Source organism: Colius striatus, chromosome 1 (genome assembly GCF_028858725.1).
Source record: "Colius striatus isolate bColStr4 chromosome 1, bColStr4.1.hap1, whole genome shotgun sequence".
In the NCBI taxonomy this organism is placed as follows: domain Eukaryota; kingdom Metazoa; phylum Chordata; class Aves; order Coliiformes; family Coliidae; genus Colius; species Colius striatus.
The window spans coordinates 199219271-199235190 of record NC_084759.1 but is presented as its reverse complement, the minus strand read 5'-3'; the positions used below and the strand labels follow the sequence as shown (position 1 = coordinate 199235190).

The window sequence follows — 15920 nt, the reverse complement described above, 5'->3', positions numbered from 1 at the left end:
CTTCAAAAGTGGTGAAAAAATGTATTTAGTCCCTGAGTGCAAACAGTCTGTGCTGTGGAGTCAGATTTTTCTGTTTGGGGCTTGGACTGTGCCAGGGCGTGTTCTCATGTGCATAAATTGAAGTTTCAGAGCAGTATCAATGATGTGTGTAGTCCTGTAGAAGCCAATGCCTGTAGTTTTACATTCATGTTCAGCCCTGTAAAGTTCTGAAGTCTCCTTCCCATGTACCAAAATGTTTGTATGAGTTGATGCAAACCAGTAGTCACATTTCTTTACAGTGTTTTGTATATTTTTAGATTTAAATGTGTGTTTAAGTACTACCTGGATTAGAGCTGCCAATTAGAACCAGATCCACTAAGGTACAGATATGCTCACTCCCCTGTGGATCTGGTCTTCATTTTCCCAAACTACTAACACCAGTAGGTACTTCAGTCCTACCAAGCATATGGTTAGGTTGTTGAGTGCTTGGTATGCTGTTAGGACAACCAAGTTTGGTGATTTGGCTTTCATTGTTATTCCTCTGAGGTTGTAGCACTGGTCTGGACATGTGATGTTAATGCAGCCTTGAAGGCTGTATATATCTGTTTAGACATTTCATCTATTTGTGCTTTAAAAATATTTTACTTGTATTAAATCCCAAATGAAGAAGTACTCTACAGTATATCAAATAATGGCAAAAGAAGGATGGTTTGCCTTTGTAAGCCATTTTATTATGCTCTGCAAGTAAACACTGTGCTGTCAAGATAAACAAGGAAGAGTTCTTCGTAGCACAGGTTTCTGATAAGACACATACCAGAGGTGACATCGTGTTTCTGGGTCTGTACAGCACTTTATCAGAGCTTGCACAATGGCACAGTTTGTTGTTGCAATTTGCCCCTCTAATGACAGAAGCATCAATTTGTTTCTAAGGTGCAGTAAGGAAACTTACCCAGTTCACAGTCAGGAAGTTTGCAATCTCTCCTTTCCCAAGCTTTTTCATGTTTTATCAACATTCTGTGAACAACCAACAGCTCCCTTGTTTTTTCCTGATTGTCCACAGGGAAAGAAGATGGCTATTTGCACTGATAATATCACAGATGTTACTCTGAAGGACATGGTTGCAGAATCAGAAGATTTTTCCAATTTTGTGGGAGCTTTTGTCTGTCAGTCCACCATCATCCCATCGGACAGCAAGGGCTTCCGAACAGCCCTGGCTCTGCAATCCAACAGCCTTGCTGACAGATTCTTAGGTACATGGTTTGTCTTCTGCTTATTATTATCATGGATGTACTCTCATATATTTAGTGCTGCGGAGTAAATCCTTCACAGTTCAGTAGTGCTGCATTACCTTGGGGGAAGAGTGAAGGGACAGTCCAAGATTCAATCCCACTTTATTCCAGAGCTGTTGCTTTTTGCTATTGTTTCAGTTCATCTGATGGCTGGAGAAGAGTAAGGGCTGCCTCTTTGCTTTTTCTTCCATGCCCATATTATTCACCCTTCCCTGTGTTTGATCTGGTGAGCCACATGGTGCATAGAATTTTAGCACAAAAAATTGAAGAGTGTAATTAAAAAGCACTGATTTTCATTCATGTTTCGTACCTACCTCATGCAGAGCAAGACCAGTTGCTGTAGCAGTCACATTAGTCCAAGTGTTTCTGCTCATGCCAAGTCCATACTTGGGCAATTTCAGAAGAAACTGCTACTGAGACATAATTAGGCAAGGGAGGAGGAGGCTTAAGGCAGCATGGGGCTACGCACATCATTAAGTCTTGCATTGCTCTGGCTCACAAGTTCCCAGAGTCTGAAGCCAGAGTAGACAGGGAAGTCATTTAGTCTGGTCACCTATCCATTACAGGCACTGAGTGTTTTTGTACTTTCTCCCTGGCACTGAGCCCAGAAGCTAGTGTTTGACATGAGCACGTCTTTGGAAGAGCATTCAACCTGGACTTTTAAGACTGCCAGAAAGAAAAGCTTTGCCACAGTCCTTGGTATTTTTTTTTTCCACTGGTTAAACACAGTCTCTGTATTTTGTCTTAAAGCAGACTTGTTCCTGTTTGAATTTGCCTGGCTTCAGTTTTCATCTCTTGCTTATTATTTTTCATTTCATACCCACATTTTCCTCCTTGGAGAAATATTTTGTGTACTGGAATTATCACAGCCTCCCAGTCTGCTCTTCTGATAAACTAAGTAGACCAAGTTCTTATAAGTCTCTTGCTATCATGTATTTCTCTCAAGCATCTGAATAATATTTCTTAAAGCATGGGCAACAGAATGGAATAATATTCCAGTATTTAATTTACTATAATAGCAATAAAAATCACTTCTGTATTTGTATTTACATGTAAGGGTGGAACCTCTAAGTCCTTCTTTCTTCAGACTCGTGGGATGTCATGGACCTGATGTCCACTCTTAGACCTTTTTCAGTTACAGTTTCCAAGAGAAAATCTTCCTTAGGACAGGCCTTCATCCCTTATTGTACTTGTCTGTGCTAAACACAATATGTTTTGTTTGACTGGAACCAGTTTACCAAGTGAACCAAGCTGCTCTGTATTGTATTCCTATTCCTCTTAATCTTTCTCATCTATACACTTTACCAAGTGTAATTATGTAGTTACTTGCAGATCTCTGGTGATAATCTTGCAATTTGGGACTCCAGTATCAATGCCTAGAGAAGCCTGGGGACATACCACATTTGATGACAATTTCCCATGGCCAGATAATTTTATAATTAGTTAGCTAGATAATTTTTAATCCAGAGTATGCACTAAATTGATATGACACTGCTAACTTCTAAATTAGAATCTCATGTGGTAATTAGTGAAATGCTTGATACATTTACATAATTGTCTTTAGCAACCAAATTCATCATCACTCAAGGAATGAAATCAGATTTGTTCAACCAGAGATGATCTCCATAAATTCATGTTGGCTGCCACTCATGTATTTATCCACTAACTGAAACTCAACTTCCACTTAACATTCCTGTTATCTTGCCTCGGTGTGTAAGCCACATTGTAATTTGACTCATCATATTCCTTCTCCACCAGTCTTTTGACATTCTGCTATCATTAAAAGCTCCATTAAAGATCATGCTTAAGTGTGGCTTTGCTGGTTTATAAGCAGAGAACACCAAGTAGATGCCAATGTCCTCTCCTGCCACTGAAGGAATGAAATGTTCAGTCATTGTCTCGGAAAGCAAGGAGACAGTCCTGATTTTTTCCTAATGCAGAGAAAATATACCACTCTTCTGCTGTCTTTTCTTTATCAAAATTGTTACATTTTAAAATGGTTGAAATTTGCCTTTCTTATCCATCGGATGTACTTTTTCCCCTAATATTTCTAAAAAAAGCTCCAAACGTAATTGTTTTTTTAGTTCTGCCAAACACAGGCTTTTCCTTGAAGTCTTTAGCATCCATTATAACTTTTCTGTAACGTGTAACATTTGATTTTATTTGATTCTCTGTTCCCTCTCCATTCAGTTTGTGTAGTGTGTTTATTTGAATTAATCTTTTACCACTGTTCTAATCCAAGGTGGACTCTTAGTCAAAGCTATTGTCATTCATAGAATCATAGAATGGTAGGGGTTGGAAGGGACCTTTAGAGATCATCTAGTCCAACCCCCCTGCAGAAGCAGGGTCACCTAGATCAGGCCGCACAGGAACACGTCCAGACAGGTCCCGAAGACCTCCAAGGAAGGAGACTCCACAACCTCCCCGGGCAGCCTATGCCAGGGCTCCCTCACCCCCACAGTAAAATATTTTTTCCTTTTATTTAAATGACAGTGTTGTTGTGGCTTTTTAGCCACATAATTAATATCCTTTGAAGAAAGACTTTTTTTTTTCCCCATCTACATTTTGCTCCAAGTCTTCTCAAGAAACTACTACTACTCTACAGTACTGCATGTTGGATAGGGATATTCCCTCTTTGCTTCTATTGAATATAATGAGGTCTCTAGGAGCTATCACCTTCCAGTCTAGTAACTCATGCCTGCCCATTGTGTTGCAATCCAATTCGAAGTTTTCATGTGTTTTATGCGATGTCTTTGAGGAAAGGAAATGCTTATCAACTGATGTTCTCAGAACGGAGGCTGCTCTGCAATAACCTGGCATCTTTCTGCACATAGTCCTGATGGTTACTGCAGCACAGCTCATTTTATTCTGTCTCTTGATGTAATGCTCTGTAGCTATCCCTCACCTACAAGCTCTTCTGAGCAACATTACCGAGCACATCGAGCCATATACTTTCACAGTCCCACGCTCTGACTTGTCCTACACCAGATAGTAGTGTCTACTACAGTCACCTTTGTTATCTGCTATGTTTACCCAAAAGGTTATAACCAGATATGGATTTTCGATCTGTGTGAATTATCTTCCCAATTATAGCGCCAGTCAAGTCAAAGTTGAAGAATTCAGTAGTTAGACTGTCCAAACTGTTGCAAGAAGCAGTGGAAAACTTCTTCAGACTCTCCCATCTTCCCATCAGTTACTGTCTGCTACCACTTTTTCTTGTTCTAGCAATTTTTCACCTTCATAGAGGGATGCAGCCTGTCTCGTTTGTACAGCTCCCACCTTTTCTGAAATACTGCAGTGCAGCACCAATATTTTGTTTGTTTCATGGCTTGGAAGGATCTCTAAGAACTTTGATTACTTGAATCATCTTTTTCAGCTCTTCTCTAAAATCCATACCAACCTGTGTAACCTGTGTTGTTCCACACACCAGCCTATCATTTGTTCCAAAATGTGTGACTATGACTCCATGATCCTTTTGAATCTTGTCATTGCATCTTTCAGCTTTTTTTCCACAGTACTGCAGGTTGCTCAGGGTGTTACATGGTTATGGTGTGTTAGGGTGAAACATTCCAGGCATGTGCTTTGAGCAACTGATTGGATCAGATGTTTTCAGCAGTCCTTTCCCATCCTAAATTATTTTAGGATTCTGTAATACCCCATGGTGTCCTTAAATTCATACAAAAGAGTAAAACTTATTTACACTTGTGACATTTTATTAATTTTTTGTTTTGTTATGTCTATATGAGGAAATCAGACTGTATGAAGAAAATACAACTCAGCAAAGTTTAGTTAGAACAGAAGAAAGTGTAAAATGTATAGTAATGTCATTAAATACTATTGAGAACCATACCTTTCAGCTGAAAAAATATGTGTGTGCTCCTTAGAAATCCATTCTTAGCTCATTCCTGTTTTTGTTAGGAGCTACTGTTGAAACAATGCTGGAAAATATAAGCATCAAGACAGACATGTTTCCTCCCTCTCCAAGCAAAATTCCTGATGTGCATTTCTTTTACAAGTAGGTAAAAAATGCTCTTTATTGGTATATAAAATTTCTGCATCTGTTTAAAGAAGCTAAAACTGTGAGAGGAGATCTTTAATCCACCTGTTATCTTTATCACTTCAATCAATGTCTACCTGATCTTGATTGACATGTTGAAGAACATCCTATGAAATCATCTAACACTTTACTTAAATCTAAGTTACACTTGGTCTGTAGAGAGTGATACCAGAGCTTTGATTTACTGTGTCACATTCTTTTCCATAATTTCTCATACATGGCTTTGATATGTCCACTTCCCATTGCATATTTTCTTTCACATTCATTTGTATTTACTTTGAAGTTACAAAAATGAACTAATCGAGGTTAAATATAATTGTTCCAACCTGCACAGTTACTAGTGTGCTTTTTCTCTTCCTAGCTTTCCTCCATAAGAAAAAAGAATACTTTGGGTAAAAACTAGATGAAAGATCACTTCAGTTAAGATGTATACATGGTAGTGTCTTCATGTGAAATGAATTTCTAAGCTTGGACTCTCTAGTCTTTGGAGCTATTTTAAGGCACATATCTATGTTTGTTCTGATTGGCTCTCTATATTGTGTTTGCTTTAGAGATATCACTTATTTGTCAAATGGATATCAACACTTTATACATGTGAATATTTAAACTATATGTCTATTTCTGCAAACTTAATCCCACACCAGTGACTCTACTTAAGAGCATATTATGAACTTGGCTTATGATCTCTCTCATGTTAGAATAAGGTCCATTTTTTGAATCCTTTTTACCTTGTGCTATTTGAAGACAGTGTGATCCTCAGATTATTGGTTGAGGAGAGAGCCACCATAACTCTCCAGCAGACTAACATACCAACCACAACATCTGTGATTCTGTTTTTTAATCATTCTAATCTATTATGTGGGCAGGTTTATTCCTTGATTCAGGAAAATCCAAACTAGCTAGAAAAAAGAGCTGTTCCCTGAGTGGCATCTCAGAGCACTTTGAGATTGAAATAAAGTGGTGAAACCTACCCTGCTTCTGTTGCATTTTTCTCCTTTTTTTTTTTTGTTGGAATGGACAAAGGCAGAAGTGTTGTGGTAAGGGATATTTCTTTAGTATGGCAGTTGCATGAATGGACAGAAACCAGTGAAAGAGCAACATGTACTTGCTGTTGTGGAAATGTATTACCTCTATTCCTGTTTGACATTAGATCTTCAACAGTGACAACCTCCTGTGAAAATGGCCGTGCAACTGTTGTGACCATGAGATGCAACCCCAACAAACCAGACCAAGGAGAGCTTTCTGTGCCCAGGTATTTAAGTATTTGTATCCTTGTAGTGCCAAGAAGCCTCTTCTCCTCAAAACTCATTAGTAATTTTATACTTAACAGCAATAATGAATGCTGTCTCCCTCATCAGCTACTCAAGAAGTCTCACTCATTTGTCCTAGGTGAAGGACGTGTGTGTCTATCACCTCCCAGCATATAAACTGCTCTGTATTTATGCTGTGTGGTGAGTAAGGTGAGAGCTCAGGCAGGTTATTCCAAGCTTAAAGCCAAAAAAAAAAAGTACTGATGTTCTCCTGTCTCCACTTCTCCTTTATTTTAATTCCTTATTTTGATCTTTCACCTTCTGATTAAAACTGCCTAGTTGGGACTTTGAGATTTTCTTCTTTGATCTACAGCAGTGGCTGTGGACAATGTGATTTCTTTGAAAAAGAGCAACCTGTCCTAAGGAGCCATGAAATCTGCTACTGAAATGATTATAAGAGCTCTGACTCTGCCTAAAGTTCCATATGTGTTTATTTATGTGTCTCATGATGTCAGTTTGTATCTTGGACCCCTAGTACCAGTTGTGTTTCGTTTGCCTGACCTTCTTTTCACTTCATGCTGATTCAAGTGACTCCAAATAGCATCTTTCTTCTAAAGTCCTGTTTATGTTTGCAATTGAAAAATTGCAGAGAAAAAAACAGTACAATAATTCCTGTATTGTTGAGCAACAGCCTGTGATTCTTCAGAAATTCCTGTCAACTCTGATAGCCCTTGTCCTTGGCTGTCAAGGCCCATCTTTGTTTGTGTATTACTGTAAATCTGCTGATAGACCTCTCACTCATCCTCCTTCCAAAAAGTTAAGTCCTCTTCCCAAAATCTAACAGTATGAGAAGTGTGGAATCCCTGTACCCCTGGGGATGAGTGAACTTTGTTCACTTAAATGAGGGCAAAGAGACAGCAGCTTCAGAGGTGATGGATGAGTGACTGATGCTTGAACAGCTTTGGATGTGCTTATCCCAGTTTTGTAGGGACCTAACACAGTACAAATTATGCTGGGCAACAAGCCATTAGCTGCAGTATGAAAATCCTCCAGGTTAAACACAATGCGAGCTATGGTAACTCATCACTAATGAGGAAGGAGTAACCTGCCTTACTTTTAAAAGTGTGATCATGGGCAGAAATGGCACATAGCTGACATGAAGTACCTTATCTGAGCTCTTGTTGACTTCTCTCTTTCTTAGCTCTCTTTGGTTAGCTCAGCAATGAGACAGGTATTTTCAACCAATGAGGTATCTGATGTCTGTCAAATAATACGCCATGTAACTCCTTGATCCTCCAAACATGGTGTTTAGTGTCACGTGAAGTTACAGTATAAGATGAAAGAGGTTGAGGAGAAAGGTCTGTCAATATTCTTGCCATGTACATTGAAAAAGTGACAGTTGTCAGTTACTAAAATCTAGATAAACCAGAATGGGCTTTTAGGAATGTGGATTTTTTAATCCTTCAGATCAGGATAACAGATTTCCAGACAATATGGAAAAAAACACTTTAAATCAAATTTTCTGTATGGATATATTTCACATTTATATGACCCATCTTCTTGCATGAACTTTTGGCCACTGCTGCTGTTAGACCTGTTGTAATTGTCAGTAACAAAAGCTATGTGAATGTCCTGCCATTGTCAGTACAGCTTTCTTCTGCGTGTTCAATACAAAATACAGTCATTAGTCTGTTTTAGACTAAGAGAAGCTGTTATCTCTTCATTACCTTGTGAACATCCTTCTGGTAATTAACCATGACAGGACAAGTCCATTCCATGTGGACAAAATCACCCACACATCATTAGAACAGCAGCATTCATGTGGAACAGTAACCCAGCAATGGAGAACTGTGATAGTGGTGTAAGCTGGGCTAGCCCATGCTGATGAAGTGCTAGAGCAGTTCTGCTGGTCTCCAAAGCTCTTCCCTTCCCTTCCCTTCCCTTCCCTTCCCTTCCCTTCCCTTCCCTTCCCTTCCCTTCCCTTCCCTTCCCTTCCCTTCCCTTCCCTTCCCTTCCCTTCCCTTCCCTTCCCTTCCCTTCCCTTCCCTTCCCTTCCCTTCCCTTCCCTTCCCTTCCCTTCCCTTCCCTTCCCTTCCCTTCCCTTCCCTTCCCCCCCTCCTCCCCTCCCTTCTCCCCTCTCCCTCTCCTCTCATAGATGTGTGAGTAGCACTCACTTTTATTTTAGACCTTTGGCAGCCCAATATCTGCTTTCACTTGAGAAACCATTTTACAAACTGGGAAAAATTCTTCCCATAGATTTTTATATCTACTGACTTGATGGATATTCACCCACTCATTGGACTTACCATTACCAATCTTCAGCAGCAGAATGTGGAGTGAGGATGCAAACCCCAGAGTGTTTCATAAGTGATAATTAAGCTTTGCTCTCCTCCTAGCTTATGCCCTGCAGGCACCTGCGATGGATGCACTTTCTACTTTGTATGGGAAAGTGCAGAAGCTTGCCCTCTCTGCACAGAGCAAGACTACCATGAGATTGAGGGAGCCTGCAAAAAAGGATTTCAGGTACAGGACCAACGTCTCCAAGTCAGATGGATTTATTTGGATATAAGTTGGACTCAGTTGAAATTTGGTCTGCAAATCGGTATGTAAGTGCAGGTGGAGATCATGAATCTCAGTCCAGGCTCTGATCTGGCTGGATGCAGGTATTATTGCTGAGGTACTGTGTTGAGACACAGAAATATCTGTGCAAATGGCAGTGTGGTTGCTGGAGGATAGCTGGTTTGTGCTAACCAGCTATGTGGGCAGGCAAGTTATTTGTGAAGGACGTAGTTCCCAAAGGACTTCAGTTCTTTAATAGCCATAAACATCAGGGACAAACCAGGAAAAGATTCAGAATTTCAGTTCAGAAAGTCATTCTTCCTTGCTTGAATTTTTTTTGCTTTGCCTTCTCTAGTCAAATATCAGCAAGTCCTTTCACAGGTTCAGAACTGTCCTGTTGATCAACAGCTCCAGTGCAGGCACATCACTTACACAATCACTGTCCAACCAATTTTGTGCCAGGTGAAGAGGAAAGAGGAAGAGGAAATGGGATGAAGCTGGAACACAGAAAGTTCCATTTAAATATAAGAAAAAAATATTTTACTGTGAGAATGAGGGAGCCCTGGCCCAGGCTGCCCAGGGAGGGTGTGGAGTCTCCTTCCTTGAAGGTCTTCAAGACCCTCCTGGACATGTTCCCATGTGGCCTGACCTAGGTTGATCTGCTTCTGCAGGGCAGTTGAACTAGATGATCTCTAAAGGTCCCTTCCAACCCCTACCATTCTATGATTCTATGAAATCACATTAATGTTTACAAATAGGTAAAGGGTGGGTGTCAGGATGATGGAGCCAGGTTGTTCTCAGTGATGTCCAATGATAGCACAAGGGGCAACAGGTACAAGCTGGAACATAAGAGGTTCCAAAGAAACCTAAGGAAAAACACTGTGAGGGTGGCAGAGCACTGGAAGGGGCTACCCAAATGGGTTGTGGAGTCGCCTTCTCTGGAGACATTCAAACCCAACTGGACAAGTTCCTGTGTGACCTACTCTAGGTGGTCCTGCTCTGGCATGGGGGTTGGATGAGCTTTCGAGGTCCCTTCCAACCCTTAAGATTCTGTGATTCTGTGAAATCCTTTTACCATATCTGAACCTGGGAACAATCAAGGGGGCAGTTGAGTAGACAGTATGACTTCACCTGGAGTCTGAAAATTCCATGGCTTAGCCTGCTTTCATTGAAAAGATGCCTGACCTTTCTACTTTAAAGAGCTTGTTTTCTTCCATTCTAAATAGTTCTCTCTTTTCCTACAAGCAGTTCATGATTTAATGTTTTCTGTTTTCTGCTTGAAAGGAAACCTTGTATGTATGGAATGAGCCAAAGCATTGCATTAAAGGAGTTCCCTTGCCAGAGAAAAAGACCAACACTTGTGAAACAGTGGATTTTTGGCTAAAAGTTGGAGCTGGTGTCGGTGCTTTCACAGCTGTTCTGCTCATAGCCTTGACCTGCTATTTTTGGAAGAAGAACCAGAAGTAAGTACTGCAAATTGTGTTCCATATAAAAGTAAGCTAAAAGCTTGATGTAGTGAACAGAAAGACATTTCATGGATCTGATCTTACAACAAAAATGATGAAAAATATAGTGTTGTATTCATCCATTAATCCATCAAGTTGAAGTTTCTTCTGCCAACAGTGGCTATCAAAAATACTAGTAAGGAAAGTATAGAAAATCCATAGTAATTTGTTACAGCATGATTTCCCAACAGGAACTATCCTTTTAACCCCTGAGAGTTTGAATTTGACCTTAGATTCTGAAGAAACATGGCTTTCTTGGAGTCTGAAGACCAAAAGGATATCTCTTCAGTCTAATTTTAACCCAATCCAGATGGGTTAAAATAAGGTTCTTAATGGTATATTGCATAGGTTTATTTTGGCAGGGTGTGTCTGGTACATATACAAAACATCCTTGCTTCTCAGAGTGAACATACTGACTGTTCCTCATCCCCATCATCCTCTGCTTGCCAGATCCTAGAGTTACAGAATCCTAGAGTAATTTAGGTTCAAAAGGACCCTTAAGGTCATCGTGTCCAATGGTTAATCCAGTACTGCCATGTTCACCATGAAACCATGCCCCTAATCACCACATCTCTAGGGATGATGACTCAACCACTTCCCTGGGCAGCCTGTGCCAATGCTTGAAAACCCCTTTGGCATTTTTTTTTCCTAATATCTAAATCACCCTTGACATAACTTGAGGCCATTTCCTCTTGCCCTATCACTTGGGAGAACAGACTGACCTCCACGTCAGCGCAAACTCCTTTCAGATATTTACAGAGAGTGATAATGTTTCCCCTCAGCCTCCTTCTCTCATACCATAAACTTTCAAGACATGATTCCACCTCCATGGGATTTCATTGACCCATAACACATCCAGCTTCACCAAATACAGACTACAGTATCATGGTCAACTCTTACTGTTTCCTTCCACATACTGTTATATCTCTCCTCTCCCTCATAGCCTCCTTGGACAGATGTTTGATGCAGATTCTGATACAGGCTGGGAAAACGTGGCTCATATAAGCATAGAGAACCATTCTGGAGAGCAGGAGCTCCAGTATTGTTAATACTGTTTTGATTGCATGTTTTTAATGATTGAAAAGTATCTTATTTCCAATCAATACCTCAGAAGCAACTATGTGGAAGGACTGCAGATAATTTAAATTACAAAAAACCTTGAATATGAGACATTTGTAAAAATATCTACACCTGTCTGGCTTTATATCTTCAGGCTGGAGTATAAATATTCCAAATTAGTGATGACAGCTAACTCAAAAGAGTGTGAGCTGCCAGCTGCTGACAGCTGTGCTATAATGGAAGGAGAAGATAATGAAGAAGAAATAGTATATTCAAATAAGCAGTCGCTGCTGGGGAAGCTCAAGTCTTTGGCAACAAAGGTGAGTAGTAATTACTACTATTAATACTAAAAATAATTATTACCTGTATTTATTACTGGATGTGATGAGGCTGTGATGCCAATTTGCATGATGCTTTGTACAGCCTCCCACACACACTTCAACCAGTCCATAGTCAATCTTCTGAAATCCACTGCATGGATAATAATAGGAAATGTTGCAGGGTATCGAGTAAATGCTCTCTTTTCTGCAGAGATATTTCAGTTAGCAGTCTTTATTGTATGGGTGATACCTAAAAAGTGTGGTGGGGGAGATCCTCCCTGCCCATGTTCATGCTAGACACCTCATTATAAGGCAAACATAGCTATTGTAGATAGAGAAAATGAACATTGGGAACATAGCCTCCAGCAAGCTGCTCGCAACTCACCTGGGCTTGGACTCATGGCTGACTTGAGAACCACAATTTTGAGTATAATAGGACTCAGCTGAAGAGGAGATAGCAGCCACAGCCTGTTACCCAGTACAGCAACCTCCTCTGTTACAGTGGGAAGCAAGAGAAAACCCATTGTTTTTCTGCAGCACATGCGATGTAGGTTGTTGCAAATCAAAATTGATAGTACAAAGGTCTTTAGTGTCCTTTGAACATTTATGAGAGGAGTAACAGAAGACTGTCATGGTAGAGTCTTCAAGTACTTTAGTCTTTGTTCTAAATCATAGAATCATACAATGGCAGGGATTGCAAGAGACTTAAAAGATCATCCAATCCAACCTCACTGCTCAAGCAGGTCTGCCTAGATCAGGTCACACAGGAACACATCCAGTCAGGTTTTGAAAACCTCCAGAGAAGGAGCCTGGACACCCTCCCTGGGCACCCTGTGCCAGGGCTCCCTCACCCTTACAGTAAAGAAGTTTTTCCTTAAGTGGAACCTTTTGTGTTCCAGCTTTTGTCCATTTGTCCTTGTCTTTTCACTGGGCACTACAGAAAAAAAGTGCCACTCCCTCCTCTTGACAAACACCTTTTAAGTACTTGTAAGTATTGCCCCCTCGGTCTCCTCTTCTCCAGGCTGAATAGCCCCAGTTCCTGCAGCCTTTCCTCATGAGAAAGATGCTTCAGTCCCCTGATCATCTTGGTGGCCCTTCCTTGAAGTCTATGAGAAGGGTTTTATTGTCCAGCTGGGGCATCTGTTGTGATTGGGATAAAGGTGGATCACATTTTTCCTTTCAGTTTTGCTGAAATTTGTTTCCAAATAGTACAATTTCTTAAAAGATCACTCTCTTACTTCTTATCCAAATAATATTTCAGAATGTTGAATTTTGAGATTTTTTTCTTGTGTTCTTTTGTTATCCTTTCTGTGATTGAGTGCAAAGTAGTTAAAACCCATATGCCTCCTTTCTTTTCCCTTATTTTTCTTTTCTTTTTTATATTGAGCCACTGTCCTCTTTCCATACTACCTGCTCCCCAGATCTCCTTCCTAGAAGTTACCATTACACAGTTAATATGCGGAACTTCCCCTTGACCCCAGCCTGGCTGTTTATCTAGTAAAATCAATATTACTCCTTGTGGAAAAGGACAGAAATTCAATATTAATTCTTAATTCAATATTGAGAATATTGAAAATGTAAATAAAATCAAGTCAGATCAGATTTTGCAGTGGTGTTGCAGAAATAGAAGTTGATTCTGTTTTGAATCCTATAGCACCTGACGTTGAAATACTGATGATATTTTTTGTCTGTAAAATGGCTCATCTGGCTGTGGCTGAGCATAATAACCAGTGTTGCTGGTGAGGATCATGTTTTGCTGTATTCCTGATATGTGTAAAAGCTTTGCTGACTCCATTCGCAGCACCAACCACTGGTTCCTTCCTGATTAGAGGTATAGAGATGAGAGTGTGGGAGAAGTTTTGTGGGGTTTTTTTCTCTTTAAATTAATCTTTAGTACCTTAGTATTCAAACTGCTTGAATGCCTTTTTGGACTCAAAAATAGTGTTTTAAAGTTCCTGTATTCATTGTAGCAGGCTCCCTGTGTTTTCTCTTCTTTTTAAACAGTCTTTTCAGCTTTTTCTAAGCTGGTTCTTTATTTTTTTTTTTCTGCTAGATAATCATAGCTGGCAAACTCAGCTTCCAGTACCTCATTAGCTGACTGAAATCTGTGCCCTGTATCCCTGCAGATAACTGGAATTAATATATGTTTCTCCAAAACAAATGTTATAGGCATCAGGTTTCATTTATGCAAAAGATGAGAAAATTCATCTCCTGATGCATATGCATGTGAAATACAGAAAAAATAAGTGGAGGAAAACGGGAGAAAAAGAGGAGAAATGTAATCTGAGGCATAAAGAAAACTCTGAAGTATCCTAACTATATGTTCAAGCTTCAGGCAATGGCATTTCTATGAAGCAAAACATCTCATGAAGCTGTTACTGGTTTTGAGTACCCAAGGAATTCAGGGCTAGGCCCGTAATATAGAAGGAAATGATTGTGATTTTTAGTAAGACTGTAGAAGTTAAAGAATTATGAAACTGCTTCAGAGTGCAAGCTGTTCTAGTTACATCTGTTGTCTACAGCATAACAATAACAGGTCCTTCAGAAGAAGAAATATATACTCTGCAGTAAGATAGCTTAGGACAATTTTCTCCCCTGCTCTTTCTCATATCGAGGCTGTCCTGATCTGAGTGAGATGGCATTAAAGATCACAAGGTTAGTTTAACAGTTTCTAAACTGTTTATGTACATCAGCAGGTATAAAAGGTAGATACACAAAGCAAGAATGAACATTTTCTAGGGAGTACTTTATTAGGACTCCTTTGTTCATTGCTTCCTCATGGACTGTTGAGTTGTTCACACTCGCAGTAACGCGCATGTCCACACTTCTCACTGATACCTGCAGGCAAGATGATCGAGGCTGTCACTCAGCAAATAAAAACAGAAAGAAAACTCAACCCTTCAGCCCTGATTTTTAAGATGACTGAGGATTTCTAAACTCTTTTTGTCCTGTGGGTCTCCCAGAGGAGGGGTTGGGATGGAGGAATGAGACAATGGTGTTTGCATTTACAGACTTTGCTCCAAACGTTTTATTTATGGTAGAAACACAGTCATGAATTATAATAACCACATATGTGATTACCTTGCAATTCCCCAGCTCTGAGTAGCTGTCCTATAGTATAAGCATGTAATGCAAACTTTCCCTGTACCCTCTAAAGTACCATGAACGATGTATATGGCATTACTTTATTGATTTTGCAAATTTTTACAGAATTAGTAGTATTATTAAATAATAAAGGGTCAAACTATGCACTTAATGAATATGTTAGAAATAAAGAACAGTCTTTGGCAAAGGCTGTTCTGGCTGATGCTAAGAGAAAAAGTGACTGTAGTAAATGTTGGAATGAGTTTGAAGAATCCCAGTTGATGGGAACCTGTCTTTTCCATTTCAGGAGAAAGAAGATAATTTTGAATCTGTTCAGCTGAAGTCTTCAAGGTCCCAGAATATATGAAGAATTAATGCTGCCTTCAAAGAAATAAACCTAATTTCTATTTTTACAGGACCATATTTTAAACATATTCTGGCACACATTGTACTGGTGATCTTGGTGAGAAATGCTTGGCCATTTAGAAGGAGAAAAGACAGGAAGCAAACCAGAAAATTGGATTGCCTTACCATGTGATTGAGTACCTTGCCAAAAAAGAATGCAGACACTTGGATTCCATACTGGGAATGAAATTCAACTCAGGAAGAGATACACATACTGCAAATAACATGAATTTTTTGCATTCAGCTGGGCATCACTTGGGCATGCCATATGATTTATAGGTACCTTTCATTTCCTATCACACCTTCTGTGCATATGCAGAAGAAATGTTTTTCAGAGAGGCCTGAAACCTCCTACAAAGGTTGTGTATTGTCCTTTAGTAGCATAACTACGAGTCTCTCTTAAAATCAAAATC

At 39.8% G+C, this 15920-nt stretch overlaps 1 protein-coding gene across 1 annotated transcript in view; it reads left to right on the top strand.

Annotated features, from left to right (window-relative positions):
• Nucleotides 1–15469, top strand: part of ELAPOR2 (endosome-lysosome associated apoptosis and autophagy regulator family member 2) — a 51672-nt gene extending 36203 nt beyond the window's left edge. Inside the window, exons 15-21 of the mRNA XM_010205534.2 lie at nt 1040–1229; nt 5187–5283; nt 6476–6577; nt 8972–9098; nt 10419–10597; nt 11853–12018; nt 15410–15469. Coding sequence (XP_010203836.1) covers nt 1040–1229; nt 5187–5283; nt 6476–6577; nt 8972–9098; nt 10419–10597; nt 11853–12018; nt 15410–15469 — 921 coding nt within the window. The remainder of the gene's footprint in view (nt 1–1039; nt 1230–5186; nt 5284–6475; nt 6578–8971; nt 9099–10418; nt 10598–11852; nt 12019–15409) is intronic.
• Nucleotides 15470–15920: the final 451 nt, after the last annotated feature.